General features: G+C 38.6%; 1 protein-coding gene across 4 annotated transcripts in view; it reads right to left on the bottom strand.

Annotated features, from left to right (window-relative positions):
- LOC127935454 (trafficking protein particle complex subunit 9) overlaps positions 1-16,611 on the bottom strand; it is a 181,469-nt gene that overhangs the window by 109,454 nt on the left and 55,404 nt on the right. For all 4 annotated transcript variants that reach the window (XM_052533331.1, XM_052533334.1, XM_052533330.1 and 1 more), the window contains 3 exons: positions 13,190-13,316; positions 3,693-3,825; positions 545-696 (listed from right to left, as the gene is read on the bottom strand). In XM_052533331.1, coding sequence (XP_052389291.1) covers positions 545-696; positions 3,693-3,825; positions 13,190-13,316 — 412 coding nt within the window. The remainder of the gene's footprint in view (positions 1-544; positions 697-3,692; positions 3,826-13,189; positions 13,317-16,611) is intronic.

Genomic DNA, 16,611 nt, shown 5'->3' with positions numbered 1-16,611 from the left:
TCTACATAGCACTTTATTGAGACAAATCCCCCACTAAAGTACATCTAAGTAAATCCACACACAGGGCTCAGTCAAAGGACACCTCCACAACAACTTCAAAGCAAAGACAGTGTGTGTGTGTCAGTGCCTGTAGAGGCCACCTGCTCAGTCACTGATGCTGAAAGCAGTCTGGGATTAGAGAAGACGCACGCACACACACACACAGAGCAAAAAGACAACGCTTTTCATGTTCGCGTGTGTGGAATACCACTAAGAGCACTGCACATGTCTTATTTTCCATCCTCAAAGACGCAGAGACAGAGGTGCGTAAAAGCAGACGTCTTTATTCAAAGAGAGAGCACATCAAAACAGTGGAGTCACGGGGAAATCTGAGATGGGCTCGAGTGATCAGACTAATGCACAGACTCTATTACGAACTCACAGCAATCAGTGCAGCCTTTGAACCTCTGTCCCATTACAGGATGTGCGTCGTATATCAAGAACACAGTGGCATTTACCGCTCGATAAAGAGCGGGACGGCATTTAGACTGTGTGCTGCATGTACCTTTAGTGCTGAGGGTTTTAGATGACAGCTCCAGCGTGTTCAGCATCTCTGTGCCGATATTCTCCAGGGTGATGGTGAGCTGCTGCGTTTCTCCATTAAACAGCTGCAGGGACACACTGGTGGACAGGTCTTCACTGGACAGATGAGCCGACCTAGACCAAAATAAAAAATACAAAGCATAAAACCTTGTGTCTAATGATTAGTGATGTAAATAATTGCTTTGAAAACAATTCAGCTGCGAATCTCTACTGAGTTACGTGATGTATCATGACATTTTGTTACAGTTTGATGGGATTTTTCATATTTTGGCAGGATTCTAAAGAGAAGTTTTTGAAGATGCTGCTCCCTCAACTCTACCGAACTTCGTTTATATCTGCACGAATCATTTACATCCGACTGCTTTGTGAATGAGGGTCTGTATAAAGCACCTCCTACACCTCCTAAGTATCACACGTTAGTTTTCCAAATTGCCTTTCTGAAAGACCGTCTTGGCACTCTGTAAGTCTGTTTTATCTGACGCTGTCTTCATGTGCTACCAGAATGATCATGAATAGGAAAACTGGAGTTAAAATTGCATTTGAAAGCAATGCGTAGTCAACTGCTGGAATTAGTTGAGCTCATAATCACAAGTGTGGCTTATAAAGTTTGGAATAGCATGCGATGGCACCATGAGATTTATTTTATTTTTTTCACACCCGTGCTCCCATCTGTCTAATTCATAAAGTGTATTTTTTAATGCACAGTACAATCAGATGACTGACCTTTAAACCAAGTGCATTTTCTATAAAGATAACAGGCTTGTACTAATAGTGGAGTGTTTATTTGTAAAGGCTAGCACTGGTATTGCAGGAGCTTGAGCTCTTGATGCTCTGCCGTCTTCCCCGGAGCACCAGCTCATTTGGATTTAAAGGGGAAGACACAAAAATTACGCATTTGGCTCATACCCAAGTGGCAATTTTAACACGCTAAGAAAAATTATCTGTATACTATTAAATAGAGCATAGAGTTAAAACTTCACATACGCACTCTGGGGACATCAGAGACTTATTTTACATCTTGTAAAAAGGGGCATAATTCTTAGGTTAATAAAAGTTAATAAAAAAAATAAAGTTTCACTTTGAAAAGCTCAAAATGTTATCAAGGACAAGCACTTTTGATTGCTTTGCAATAATTTCAGAGTGTGAGTCTGCTACATAAATAATTGTAAATCACAAGGTATTATTACAGTAATTATAATCAATTACTAATTTGCATACTCATTTTATTGAAATAGCATTCTCAGATTGAAGTAAATGAATTAATAAATACAAATATTAAAGTAAATAAATAAATGACTGGAGAAGCTATTTTGTAGTCAAGAAGTATTGTGAAAGTATAAAACCTTACCAAGCTTGTGTCTCAATAACATGTCAGTCACCAATAAAATCTTAAAAGGGGGGTGAAATGCTATTTCATGCATACTGAGTTTTTTACACTGTTAAAGAATTGGATTCCCATGCTAAACATGGACAAAGTTTCAAAAATTAAGTTGTACGTTTGAAGGAGTATTTCTGTTCCAAAAATACTCCTTCCGGTTTGTCACAAGTTTCGGAAAGTTTTTTTCGAGTATGGCTCTGTGTGACGTTAGATGGAGCGGAATTTCCTTATATGGGTCCTGAGGACACTTCTCCCGGAAGAGCGCGCGCTCCCGTATAGCACAGCACTGAGAGCCCAACAGGCATTCACTGATCAGAGCTAGAGCGTCGCGAAATTTCACAAAAGGAGTGTGTTTTTGGTTGCCAGGGCAAGACAACCCTGCACAGATTACCAAAGAAAAAACAGCATTAAGGGACCAGTGGATGGAGTTTATTTTTACAGAGCATCAACAGAGTTGTGCAAGTGTTTGTGTTTGTTCCCTGCATTTCTAAAATGCTTGTTTTACAAACAAAGCCCAGTTTGACAACGGATTTGCGTATCGTTTATTTCTTAAGGATGATGCAATCCCAACGAAAAAGGGTCACGATCGTGTGTTGGAATTATGGTTTTTTCCTCAAGGTAATGTCACAGCTTCCAAACGCTCTCAACGCAAAAGCCTACTGACGCTCGTGATTCTTTAGCTCCGCCCACACGTCACGCCTCCAGTCGGTCGTGTTTTTCCGGGAAAAATCGGTACAGACTATCTTTCTCTTATGAATGTAATAAAACTAAAGACTTTTTGGAGTTATGAAGGATGCTGTACTACTCTATAGGTACTCAAGATTAACAGGATATTGAGTGAAAACGAGCATTTTTTTTTTATATATTAGATATTTATATATAAACTGTATATATACACACATCTTTATATATATATATATATATATATATATATATATATATATATATATATATATATATATATATATATATTTTTTTTTTTTTTGTATATATATATATATATATACATGTATGTGTGTGTGTGATCTCAAAATATTTCACATGCCTTCACTTGTTCATCAGGTTCTAAAACATAATAGAAAATTACAGAGAATATTGATGAAATCAAAATCATTTGCTTAATATATAAATAATAAATAAGCAAATTATTAGCACACATTAAAGCACATTATGTTTTTATAATTTTAGTTTTCAGCAATTAATAAAAAATATTATTATCGTATCATATGAATTAATTATTATTTTTTTTTTTAATAACCACAAGTTTATTTATGTTTTAGTATGATTACGGTTGTCACATGGCTTAAAACACTCTGGTAGCTAATTCAATTATTTAAATAATCTTTTATATGTTTCCAAAAGACAACGGCATGAATTTTGCTGCAAAACTTTTGCTACCTGGTAGGCTGATAAAAACCTCTGCAATCCTGACTCCCAAAAGCTGCCAACAGCATCCAGCCAATCACAACAGATTCTCTGCCAGCACTTTATTTTTGTGTGCAATATGCATCAGGCAGTCTGTGGGCTTTTCATGAGCAATCGGGCATGCTGTCTGAGGCTGAGAATAGCCATCTGAATGCTTCCTCTGATTTGTGACAGCACTGAGCAAAGACACATCTCCATAAAACTGTTTTGCAACTAGGCTACAGCAACTGAAACATCCTAAGAGAATGTGACCTAATTAAATCACCTTATTATTGGTTTTTATTTGATTTTATACAGAAGAGCAAACCTTGGTAAGGATGTAGAAAGCTGCAGTCGTGGGAGTGACGGCACCACCTCCACCATACAGCCGCTGCTCTTCACCCCCACCAAACCCTCCAGAAGACAGTCACTGCTCACCCCAAACACCGACGTGTGATACCCTGCAATATTAGCAAAAATCATATTTCAAAATGTTCCAAAATAGCAGCCCGAGCTAATGATCTGAAGGCAATTAGAGCTCATTAAAGTCCTTCAAAACATGCGTATGATTTGTAGATGTTAAGTCGTGTTGGAACAGCCATAAAGCAGATCAATGAGTTTATCCTATTTTAATGAGAGGATATTTAGCTGGTTTATTCAAGCTGGGAAATGCTGGACTTGTTTTTCGGTTTGAAACAGATTTGATTTCTGCATTATTGCAGCATTATGGTGCAGAATAAATGTTCAGTACAAACTCATTTCTCGTTTTATAAGAGAATATTCAATGGTCCATCGGTTTTAAAACACTAGAAAAATTACAGAGCCATTTACCTACCATTTAATATTAACACCCTACTTAAAGATGTTGCTGGTTAATGCATGTTTGATTACAAACAAGACTCATTTTAAATTATTTTTTTCACATAATGTTTTTGACTTTTTATCTATTACAGAGACTTGGATAAATGTGGATGAGTGGAGTCCATGTTATAAACTTTGTCCGACTGACTATAATTTAATTAATACCCCAAGATCAGTGGGTCGCGGTGGGGGTATAGGTGCAGTGTGCAAACAGCAGTTTAAATGTCACCGTTTATCGACCCTGATCTACTCGAACTTTGAAGTTCCGTTGTTAAAACTGGAGTTCTTTAAGTCTGTTTTGGGTGTGGTCATTCATCGATCTCCAAAGTATAGCCAGGCTCTTAACTAGGAATTTTCAGATTTCTTATCCTCTATTTTATCATTGTCTGATTCTATCTTAATTGTGGACAATTTTAATATTTTAAACATCTGTTGTCCTGGGAAGCCTTTGGTCGAGAAGCTATTGGTTTTCGGACCTGATGGACTCATTTAATTTTATTCAGCATGTCCCTGGCCCTATGCATGAGAGACATACTTTGTACCTTGTTTTTTCCTTAGGGCTGTCAATTTGTGATGTTGATGTTAATGATGTTTGCATTTTGGATCATATACCGGTTACTTTCAGTGTAAATGTACCGAATTAAATGAGGGTGACTCAGAGCTCTTATGTTTGTTCCCGTACAATTACTCCATCAACATCACAGGCTTTTGGTAAGATTTTTAGTGCCTTTTCTGATGTATCATGGTTGGAGTCTGCACCTCTTACGGCTGATCAAGATGAATTACTTACTGTTTTTAGTTCTGTTTGTACTGAAGTCTTGGACTCTGTTGCTCCTTACAAGATTAAGCATTGTAAGGTAAATCGTAAGCCTTGGTTTAATGGACATTGTTACATGCATGTATATTTATGTATTTGCCTGCCCTCTAGGGGCAGGTAAAGCGTGATTTACCATTGTTCTGATTTAGCAGATCCTCTACACGTGTGGACTATTTACATGAGCTTAAAGGAAGTCAAGTTCCCACACTTCAGGGGCGGAACTTGAGCGGCCGTCCCGAGTCGTAGCTGAGCTCTCTTCTGTGTTTATCCTTCTTATTTTTCCTGTCTAATTTCTCCCACTTGTTGTTATATTCCGTTTAATTAATAAATTCCCCTTTTGATCGAGCCTTTGTGTCATCCCTCTTTTGTGTTATAGCAGTGGCTGTAACATAATTGGGGGCTCGTCCGTCGTTTTTTCTTTTCTCAGCTGTTTAGTGTGGGAGGAAAGAAAATGTGTATGGCCGTGTTTTCGTCGTGTTTGTTCGATTTACTTTTCGGTTGTGAGTAACTACGAGCGTCCCAGGTGAGTGTTTGCCCTATTTAGTCAGTAGTCGTCGGGTAGGTTTGAACCTGCCACTTTGTTATTTTGCCTTTTTTATTTTTAGTGGTTATTCGGAGTGGAGGCACGCTTCAGTTCACCGGCAGCTGATCTTGTTAATGGGATCGGTGTGCAGGTGTTCATGATTTTAGCGTTTAAAGTGGCCTCGAGCCCCTAACGCCACTGAAGACTAGGGAATTAATTTAATGTTAAATGGGGTAAATACGCGTGTGTTGTGGGATCGCTTTTGGTTATTCACTTTGTAAATTTAAATCGGTAAGTGAAGTTTATTCTTAATTTGTATCATGCGTGATAATTTCGTGTAGCGGCCAAAATCACTTTGTTTTCTTTAGTTTTGACAGGTAAAGTTTAGGATTTGTGAAAACGATTTAGTGGTTTCATTTGAGTTTTTCTGAATTGTGTTGAAACCATTATTTTCGTTATTTTTGGTGAATAGCCTACGTGTGTCGAGATGACTTCAGTAGTTGATGTATTTCGGGAGTCTCCTTCTGAAGAACTGCTTTTATCGTACACAAAAGAGCAGTTATTGCAAATTGCAGAGTCTTATAAAGTCGAAATCGCTCCTAGGTATAAGACTTTGAAGGAAACTTTGCGAAACGTCCTTAAAGGCTGTCTGGTGGAGTTAGGCGTTTTACAAATGCCATTAGAAAACGTTAGTGTTGTGGAGGAAGTGGCTGATCCTTCGGTAAGTGAGAATGCTATTCGATTGAGAGAGTTGGCAGTTAAAGAAAAAGAATTGGAGTTAGAGAATGCCAAATTAGAGCTGCGAAAGCGTGAACTTGATCATCAGTTTGCTTTGAAACGAATGGAGTTAGAGATGAGCTCTAAGGCTGCTCACGCTGCCTCTGATGTATTTGATGTCGGCCGAAATCGGAGGATGGTCCCTCCTTTTTGTGAGAAGGACGTTGAGAAGTATTTTTGTCATTTCGAGAGGGTTGCAGCTTCATTAAAGTGGCCTGAAAATGTTTGGTCTTTGCTTTTGCAATGCGTGATAACCGGTAAGGCGCAGGAGGTTTATGCTTCGTTGTCCATTGAAGATTCTGCTGATTATACGATTGTTAAGGCTGCTATATTAAAAGCCTACGAGTTAGTCCCGGAAGCATATAGACAGCGATTTAGACAATACACGAAACTTTCGAATCAGACTTATGTTGAATTTGCGCGTGAAAAGGAAATTTTGTTTGATCGTTGGTGCGCGTCTCAAAAAGCCGAGAGTAGAGAGCAGGTTAGACAGTTAATCCTTATAGAGGAATTTAAGAGTTGTGTACCTGTCGCCCTTGCTACTTATGTAAACGAACAAAAAGTAGACACGCTCTACAAAGCTGCTACTCTGGCCGATGACTTCGTTTTAACACATAAAGTCACTTTCAAGGATGTTCAAAAATCACGAGATAATATTCCTGTTGATCCACCTGTTGTGTTGCCTCGCAAATCGTTTAATGGTAAGCCTACTGTTTCGACTGGTGATAGGGTTTGCTTTTATTGTAAGGCCTCTGGTCATTTAATCGCAAACTGCCCTGTTCTTAAAAAGAAGTCTCATACAAAAACTGTTGGTTTGATCTCTGTTGATTCCAGTTCGAAATTTGACTGCATTACGCCTGAGTCTGATTGTGATGCCCGTCTCATCAAAACTGGTTATGGACCTTTCCTGCATTGTGGAACTGTGTTTATTCCCAGTTTGTGTAAGCCTGTACCTGTTCGTATTCTTCGGGATACGGGGGCTAGTCTTTCGTTTATTCTGGAGGGGGTTTTACCGTTGTCACAGGAGACTACCACGGGTAGTGTTGCTTTAGTCCGAGGTATTGAAATGGGAGTTATGGAGGTTCCGTTACACAGAATTCATTTGCAATCAGAATTGGTGTCGGGTGATGTGGTAGTGGGTGTTCGTTCATCTCTTCCAGTTCCTGAAGTAACATTCATTTTAGGAAATGATTTAGCTGGAAGTAGTGTGTGGAGTTGTGCTGATGTATCACCTGAAGTTGTCTCTGTACCGCTTGTTGCTAACGCTGATGATTGTGCACTTAAGTATCCTGATGTTTTTACCGCGTGCGCAGTTACTCGCTCTATGGCCAAATCCGCTGATCGTTTCATTTCGGATGAAGTGGATTTATGCGACACGTTCATTGCAAATCCTGATGTAACGAAACTGCTTTCCGTTTCTCCACAGGAAAAAGCATATCTGACTCCCGTGATTGCCGAAAAGTCTACTCGTAAAGATCATGTTGATTTGTCTCTGTGTCCAGATAAATTAATTGCTGCCCAAAGGTTCGACGCAACTCTTGCCCCATTATTTGAATTGGTTCAACCAGTGCCTGAGACTGAGAGTGTGCCGGCGTCCCAGGCATATTTCCTCAAAAATGAGATCTTGATGAGAAAATGGGTGTCTTCCAAATCTTCTGATGACTGGAATGCAGTCAGGCAAATTGTAGTTCCAGTAGTTTATCGTGATATGATTTTAAGCGTTGCACATAACGGTTTGGCTGGTCATTTAGGTGTCGCGAAAACGTATGACCGGATTCTGCGAAATTTTTATTGGCCCGGTTTAAAAAGAGATGTTTCACGTTTTTGTCAGACTTGTCATGTGTGTCAAATGGTGGGAAAGCCCAACCAAGTTATTCAGCCTGCACCACTTTGTCCAATTCCCATGGTTTCGGAGCCATTCGAGCACGTAATAGTTGACTGTGTTGGACCTTTTCCACGTTCAAAGTCTGGGTACAAGTACCTACTAACTATTATGTGCGTGACTACGCGTTTCCCTGAGGCGGTACCTTTGCGTTCCATCACCGCTAGAGCCATCACTAAGGCACTCATTAAGTTTTTCTCAGTTTTTGGGTTACCAAGAGTGATACAAAGTGATCGGGGAACGAATTTTATGTCTCATACGTTTTCTCAAGTGCTCAAACGACTTGGTATTAAGCATAACGTCTCGGCTGCCTATCATCCTGAGAGCCAGGGGGCGCTGGAGAGGTTTCACCAGACCCTGAAGTCTATGCTGTGCTCTTACTGTTTTGAGCTTGAGAGGGATTGGGAAGAGGGAATTCCTTGGTTGCTTTTTGCTTCACGAGAGGTAGTACAAGAATCACTTGGGTTTAGCCCTGCGGAACTGGTTTTTGGCCACAATCTGCGCGGCCCTCTGGCCGTACTGAAAGAAAAATGGCTCTCTGATTCAAAAAGCAGTACTCTTCCTGAGTATGTTTCACAATTTCATACACGTTTATACCGAGTCCGTGAATTGGCTAAGCAAAATCTTGAAAAAGCGCAAGAGAAAATGAAAACTTGGTTTGATAAGAAAGCTAGAGAACGGAGTTTTAGCCCTGGTGACAAAGTTTTGGTTTTGTTACCGGTGCTTGGTGGGCTATTGCAAGCTCGTTATACTGGCCCTTATGTGATTGAAAAGAAGTTATCAGATCGAGACTATGTTATCTCTACTCCTGACCGCCGTCAGAGGTCCCGAGTCTGCCATGTGAATATGATTAAAGTCTACCATGAGAGAAAGTCGGGTGCCAAACATCCAAAGAGTGGTTTACCTTGCGTTTCAGAGTGTGAAATCTCTGCTGTCGGGGTGCTCACATCTGAATGGATGGATGAGGCAGACGAAGGACCATCAAGGTGTATAGTTCAGGGTAGGTTGAACAATTCAGAGATGCTCTTAACTTTGTCCAGTCAGCTACCGCATTTGTCTCCGGCTGAGAAAGCTGATGTTATGGAATTGGTGAGTACGTTTTCAGTGTTGTTCAGTGACATTCCCGGCCAGACGTCAGTTATCGAGCATGATATTGATGTGGGTTTTACGCCACCTATAAAACAGCATCCATATCGTGTTAACCCGTGTAAAAGAGCTAATTTGCAAAAAGAAGTCGAATACATGTTGGAAAATAACATCGCTGAGCCCAGCTCCAGTTCATGGAGTTCGCCATGTTTGCTGGTGAGTAAGTCAGATGGCACGTTTCGATTTTGCACTGACTATCGACGCGTAAACGCTGTTACAAAAACTGACTCTTATCCTTTACCAAGGGTAGATGATTGCGTCGATCGCGTAGGCTCTGCTGTTTATGTTTCGAAACTTGACCTGTTGAAGGGATACTGGCAGGTGCCTCTGACAGAACGTGCTAAGGAGATCTCAGCATTTGTCACTCCTGATGCTTTCCTTAATTATAAGGTTATGGCTTTCGGGATGAAAAATGCACCAAGTACCTTTCAGCGGCTTGTCAACACTGTTTTGGCTGGTGTAGGTGGTTGTGAAGCTTACTTGGATGACTTGGTTCTGTACAGCTCCTCGTGGGCTGAACATGTTGCGTTACTTCGCCAAGTTTTTCAGCGGTTGGCTGACGCTAAGCTCACTGTTAATCTGAGTAAATGTGAATTTGGTAAGGCCACCATTGTGTACTTAGGAAAAGTTATTGGCAGGGGTCAAGTACGGCCAGTGGCTGTAAAGGTTGCGGCCATTTGTGACTTTCCATCTCCAACGGATCGTAAGCAATTGAGACGTTTTTTAGGAATGGTGGGTTACTATCGTTCGTTTTGCAGAAACTTTGCAACTGTGGTTTCTCCTCTTACCAACTTGCTGAGTCCTAAAGTTCGGTTTGAGTGGTCTGATGTGTGCCAGTGTGCGTTTGAAAATGTTAAATCTCTGTTGATTTCATCCCCAGTGTTGGCCGCACCTGACCATTCACAACAGTTCAGTATCGTGGTGGATGCTAGCGATGTTGGGGCGGGAGCTGTCCTCCAGCAGATGGGTGCTGATGATGTGGAACACCCAGTGTGTTACTTTTCTAAAAAGTTTAATACTGCACAGTTAAAGTATTCTACTATTGAAAAGGAGGCATTAGCATTAGTTCTTGCGATTCAACATTTTGAGGTGTATTTGTCCAGCTGTTATTCGATCCTTGTGTATTGTGATCATAATCCGCTTATCTTTTTGAACTCCATGCGCAATTTTAATCAGCGTCTTATGCGCTGGAGTTTATACTTGCAGCCATACGACCTTGACATTAAACATGTCAGAGGTCGGGACAACGTGGTCGCTGACGCCCTATCCCGGATTGGATAGGCCTGTGGGTAACGTATGTTTTTGAGAAAGGTGTCTTTCAGTAGATGCACTTTCTTGTGGTGACGGTTCACTTTTGGGGGATGAAGGTGTTACATGCATGTATATTTATGTATTTGCCTGCCCTCTAGGGGCAGGTAAAGCGTGATTTACCATTGTTCTGATTTAGCAGATCCTCTACACGTGTGGACTATTTACATGAGCTTAAAGGAAGTCAAGTTCCCACACTTCAGGGGCGGAACTTGAGCGGCCGTCCCGAGTCGTAGCTGAGCTCTCTTCTGTGTTTATCCTTCTTATTTTTCCTGTCTAATTTCTCCCACTTGTTGTTATATTCCGTTTAATTAATAAATTCCCCTTTTGATCGAGCCTTTGTGTCATCCCTCTTTTGTGTTATAGCAGTGGCTGTAACAGACATACTCGTGTTCTTAGACAGCAGTGTAGAAAGGCAGAATGGGCTTGGAAGAAAAATAAACTTCTGGTCTTTCACCAGATGTTACAAGACTCACTTCTTGGGTATCAGAAAACTGTAAAGGATGCTAAAGCAGCCTATTTTCAAATATTATATCGCAGCACTCAAACTCACCAAAAGTTTTGTTTCAAAATATTAATAGATTTTTTTATCCAAATGTTGTTACGATACCTCCATCTACAGAGTGTTGTGAGAAGTTTTTAAGTGTTTTCTCTGGAAAAACTAAAAACATTATTTGATTTGGATGGAAAGGTAGCAGAAAACACTACTAGTGTCAACGCTTTTGATGAATTTTATCTGGTTTCCTCTTTCGATATTAGTCCTATTATTACTCATTTTAAATACCCAGCTACCAGTTGGGATGTTTTGCCTTCAGGTTTGCTTGGTGCGACAGCTAACTTTATTGGACCAAGTATTACTGTAGCCTTTCTACAGGTCTTTTTCCATCGTGTCTTAAGCAAGAGGTCATTCAGCCCCTTCTCAAGAAGTATGCTCTGGACCTTTTGGATTTCACAAATTATCGGCCAATTTCAAAGCTGCCCTGTATTTCGAAAATATTGGAGAAAGTGGTTTTATCCCAGCTGAGCTCTTTTTTGGCTAATAATGATGTGCTAGATGCTTTTCAGTCTGGCTTTAGGGCAAGACACAGCACTGAATCAGCTCTATTGCGAGTTTTCAATGATTTGTTAGTCATTGCAGACTCTGGTAGTCGAAGAGCTTTAATTATGCTCGACCTTAGTGCAGCTTTTGATCAAACAGATCATGATATCCTTATTAAATGTTTAGAGCTTGTTGTGGGTCTGAGAGGGGCTGTTTTAAAATAGTTTTCTTCTTATTTGATGGGATGATCCTTTTCAGTGAGGGTTGGGGAATGTTCTTCCTCTTCAGTCTCTACTGACTGTGGAGTACATCAGGGCTCCGCTTTGGGACCTATTCTGTTTTCACTATTTCTGTTGCCTTTAGGCCTTATTTTTAAGAAAAATCAGTATGTCTTATATTTATCCTGATGATATTCATATTTGCCTATTAGATCTGGAGTTTCAACTTCTCATTTATATTTGTTATTATGTCTTGAGGAGGTGACGTGCTGGTTAGAGCAAAATAGCCTACAGCTAAATGCGAGTAAATCTGAAGTAATAATTTTGGGGCCAAATAAGGTTGACTTATTACATAAACAATGTGGTAGGTACATGGACAACTTATGCGTGTAATTTTTGACTCGGCTCTAATGTTTGATCATCAGATTAAATGTGTGGTAAAAAGTTGCTTCTTTCAGTTGAGGACTATTGCAAAAAGGAAATCCTTTTTGTCTGGGTACCGATCTTGAGATAGTGATTCATGCATTTATCTCCTCATGTTTGGACTACCGTAATGCACTTTATTTGGGAGTGAGCCAATCTCGTTTCAAAATTGCAATTGGTCCAAAATGCAGCTGCGAGGCTCCTTACTAGTACAAAGAAAAGGGAACATATTACTCCAGTTTTGGAAAAGCTGCATTGGCCTCCAGTTAAATGTCAGATTCAGTATAAGGTGTTGCTGTAGGTTTTTAAAGCTAGAATATGTCGCATACCTGATTCATTTGAACTCTGAAAGATCTCAAAGATTATTTAACTGCTTACTGCTCTCAGTTCCAAAAACTCACCTTTAAAAAAAAAGGGGGATTGTGCATTTTCGGTTGCTGGCCCAAGACTGTGGAATACCCTTCCACCGGACATCAGATCTGCACCCTCAGTTGATGTTTTTAAATCTTGATTGAAAATATACTTGTTTTCTATGGCTTTTATTTGTTGACTTTGGAAGAATTGTTTTAATTGTTTTTCTGTTATTGTTGATTTTTGATTTTACTATTCTCATCTTGTTATGTTGCTGTACAGTCCTTTGGTCTACTTTGTAGTGGAAAAGGCTCTATAAATAAAGTAGACTTGAGACTAATGTACTCAGTATTTTCTCATAAATATTCACAGCACATTATATTATATGAAAAAAATTTGTATTTATTCATGAGAAATGAGTAGAGATTACAGAAGTTAAATTGCCGTTTCATGTGGCGTTTAAGGTGTTGTACAGCTCACCGTTGATTGTGATGTTGCCTCCGGTGCGAGGAACTCCAACCAGAGTAACCGGATAGAGACCAGACTCCGCTGGCAAAGACAGAGCGGCAGGAAGGGACTCAAAATCTACACCTGATGTCAACAGGCCCTGATGAACACAATCACACAGAATATACAGTACAGTGGTCAATAGTGCTCATTATATAATAATTTGTATTGCATAAAGGCAGTGTGAATGCTCTTTTGTGATCCTTGTAAGAAAGAACGTAAGGATTTCAATATTTTCAGTTCAATATCAATAAATAAAACAATTTCATAAACAATAATGATGATAAAAATAATTATAATTTTAAAATAAATAAATACATATAAAAATTTATTAAAATAAGATTAGAATAAGAAAGAAGAAAGAAGAATAAGAAAAATAATAATGTAAAAAAACTAATTCATAAAAATGAAAAAGGACAAAAATAAAAATAAAAAATAAAAAAACCTTTTAAAAATAAATTAAACAAACAAAATGTAAAGCAAATAAAAAATAAGTGTTTCAAATTGTTCTCTTTCTGTTGAGTTTTGTTTTCTCACCAGAGGAGGAAAAAAATGCAATTAAAAAGCAGAATAAATGTAAAACACATGCAGCCACAGACAGCTTTTCAAGGAGAGAATCACAGTGTCATGTGCACATGAATGTTATTAAAAGATAAAACACATGCACACAAAACAAATTATTCAATGTCCACCAAGCAAAAAGGAGGCGATTAACATAAACAGCATGTGACTTTTTTTTTACAAGCCAGTACATCAGTTAACGCATTCAAAAAATGCATATATTTACCAGATAAAATAACCTAATAAAATAAAAACCTAGTATCAAATATTTTGTTTGGCATTTTAGTTTTCCAATTTCAGGCTTTTTTTTCTCAGCATAAACTGTTTTTACAAATGTATGGTCTTTTATGCTAGTTTTTGTCTTAGTGTGTGTTAACAATAACAAGAAGAGAATAACGAGATGCCGAAACAAAGCAGTATGAAAAGACACAAATAGACCAATGAAAAAACAATTGGTGAAGGACCAATGGTTTGAGATTTTTGGGTTTTCTTTCTCTTCTTCTTTTTATTTATTTAGTTTTTACAACAAAACATCACATAATCAATCATCCTGATATCCATCTGATATGGAGGAGATGAAATCACTCCCAGCATTCTCCCCATTACCCATGGAGAAAACTGCTCTTGTTCACAGCACTACAGAAAAAGGAAACCGGGTTAGCAGAATCGCAGGAGCAGATGAGAGCGCGAGACACAGACAGATTGAAAACGACATGCTTACACCTTCGTCCTGGAGGTGAGGGCCGATTATTACCATGCCCTGAGAAGTTTTCCTGCTTTCTATTCATACTTGAGACATCATTCAGACTCCAATAAATGTGCTTTATGGGATTTTTATCATGTAGCCTGAATGAAACCATTAAACTCTGAACTCAACAGGAAATAATAGAGAATTTTCAATTTCTCCTGATATTCGATCAACTCAATGTCCAATGTCTCTGTGACATGAAACTTATATCTATCCAAAGAGAATATAACATAGGGCTTTAAAGTCAAGCCATTTTACTCAGACAATTGCAATTCCAATTCACATGCAGCATATTTAGGAGTCAAGTATATATATATGAGTGTGTGTGTGTGTGTGTAATAAAAACACATTCAATTACAATTAAACATTAAACATTTACATACACAAATATTCATTTGTTCTATATATAGTAAAATAATAGTAAATATCAAAAATTGTCTGTGAATTAAAAATAAAAATTGCACAATTATAATTTAATTAAAGACTAATTGAAAAAAGAAACAATATACAAAATATTATATATAATATTTACATAATATGTTAATATTATTAAATATCTAAAATATATTAAGGTTTCTGTAAAGTAGACGTTATAAGGAAGTTGGTTCACAATCACGCTCCGTATTCTTTACTAAATGATTCAATGTACCATGAAATTTCACATTTTGGCTCACTTATTTTGTACAATATTTTTGATTATTTTCTAAAAAAACGCGACTGAAGTGTATCTTAAGTAACAATAGAAATACATAATGTAGTGAAATATCAACAAAACAACATATTCAGTAGCTCAAGAGATGTTGTTTTTTGGATAAGAAAAGGATGAATAATATATAAGAAGCACTTTAGAAATGCATTCATAACATAATGTATCTCCATCACTTCGTGCCTGGTGAAAAATATACATAGCCTATATATTCGGTGGCATGATGGAGTATGATGTTTGTAACTGAGTGAACACACCTCCACAATGAGGTCTTACTGAGCCCATATCCATCCATAACCGCCTCCAGAAAACTCCCCAACTACCCTATATATATATAACGTATAGGCCTAGTAGTCATGAAGATGCTGAACAAACAGACAGCACAGTGGTACATCAGATATATAGTTCACAGCCACTGTAAGACAGAAGTCAGCAGTAATGTCAGTAAGGTCACACTGGTTCATCCTGGCACCATTCACAGTGCCATCTGATTCAGGTCATTACTGGCAGAGGAATTGTATCGGGTATCATGCTGATACCATCTGGGGCAGATCTGGGCATGTCTGGAACAACACAACTCACTTTTGCAATCATTTTTCATTTAACACAAATACACACACATCTCCAGTTCAGTGTGTCCCTGGTGAGAAAGGACAAAAAACCTTTCTGGATTAGAGTTTAACCTCTAGCTGGAGAGTACACCTGTGCCCTGAGTCTACGGGTGTGATGCTCTAATGGTTTTGAATCGAAGCTGCTAACATAAAGACAGTAAATTCAGTCCAACAGTCACTATAATCACAGACCTGCCCCATCACTATTCTACCCTTGAGGAAAAAAACGTCACCCCTGAATTGCTCCTAAAAGACTGTCTCTACAGTTTGATCCTTTGGGGAATACGAATATAGCTCTGTTCTAAAACTCAGTGAGCAGCCTACCAGTGTTTTAAAGCATCACAGAAATGCTCTGGGTGTGACATTTTAAGAATATATTACAGTGAGCTATATAATTGAAAATAATATTTTTAAAGGGGTCATATGATGCTGCTAAAAAGAACATTATTTGGTGTATTTGGTATAATGAAGTGTGTTTATGGGGTTTAAGGTAAAAAAAAAAAAAAACATTACTTTCCACATAATGTACATTATTGTTTCTCCTCTTGACCCCACCTTCTGAAACGCATAGATTTTTACATTGAAGTTCACCTGTCCAGTGCATTGTGATTGTCCGAATACCTCAAGCATGTGACAGAAATGTTACGCCCCTTAACATATTGTATCGACCTGTCCGGCTGGAGCGACGAGACATAAACATAAAACCCATTATAAATATTATTTAAACTATTCTATTTAGTCGTGTCCTCTTTTGGAAGGCCAAACAAAG

Source organism: Carassius gibelio, chromosome A19 (assembly GCF_023724105.1).
Source record: "Carassius gibelio isolate Cgi1373 ecotype wild population from Czech Republic chromosome A19, carGib1.2-hapl.c, whole genome shotgun sequence".
Taxonomy (NCBI): Eukaryota; Metazoa; Chordata; class Actinopteri; order Cypriniformes; family Cyprinidae; genus Carassius; species Carassius gibelio.
Note: the sequence above shows the minus strand (reverse complement) of the source record. Positions and strands in the feature narration are given on the sequence as shown.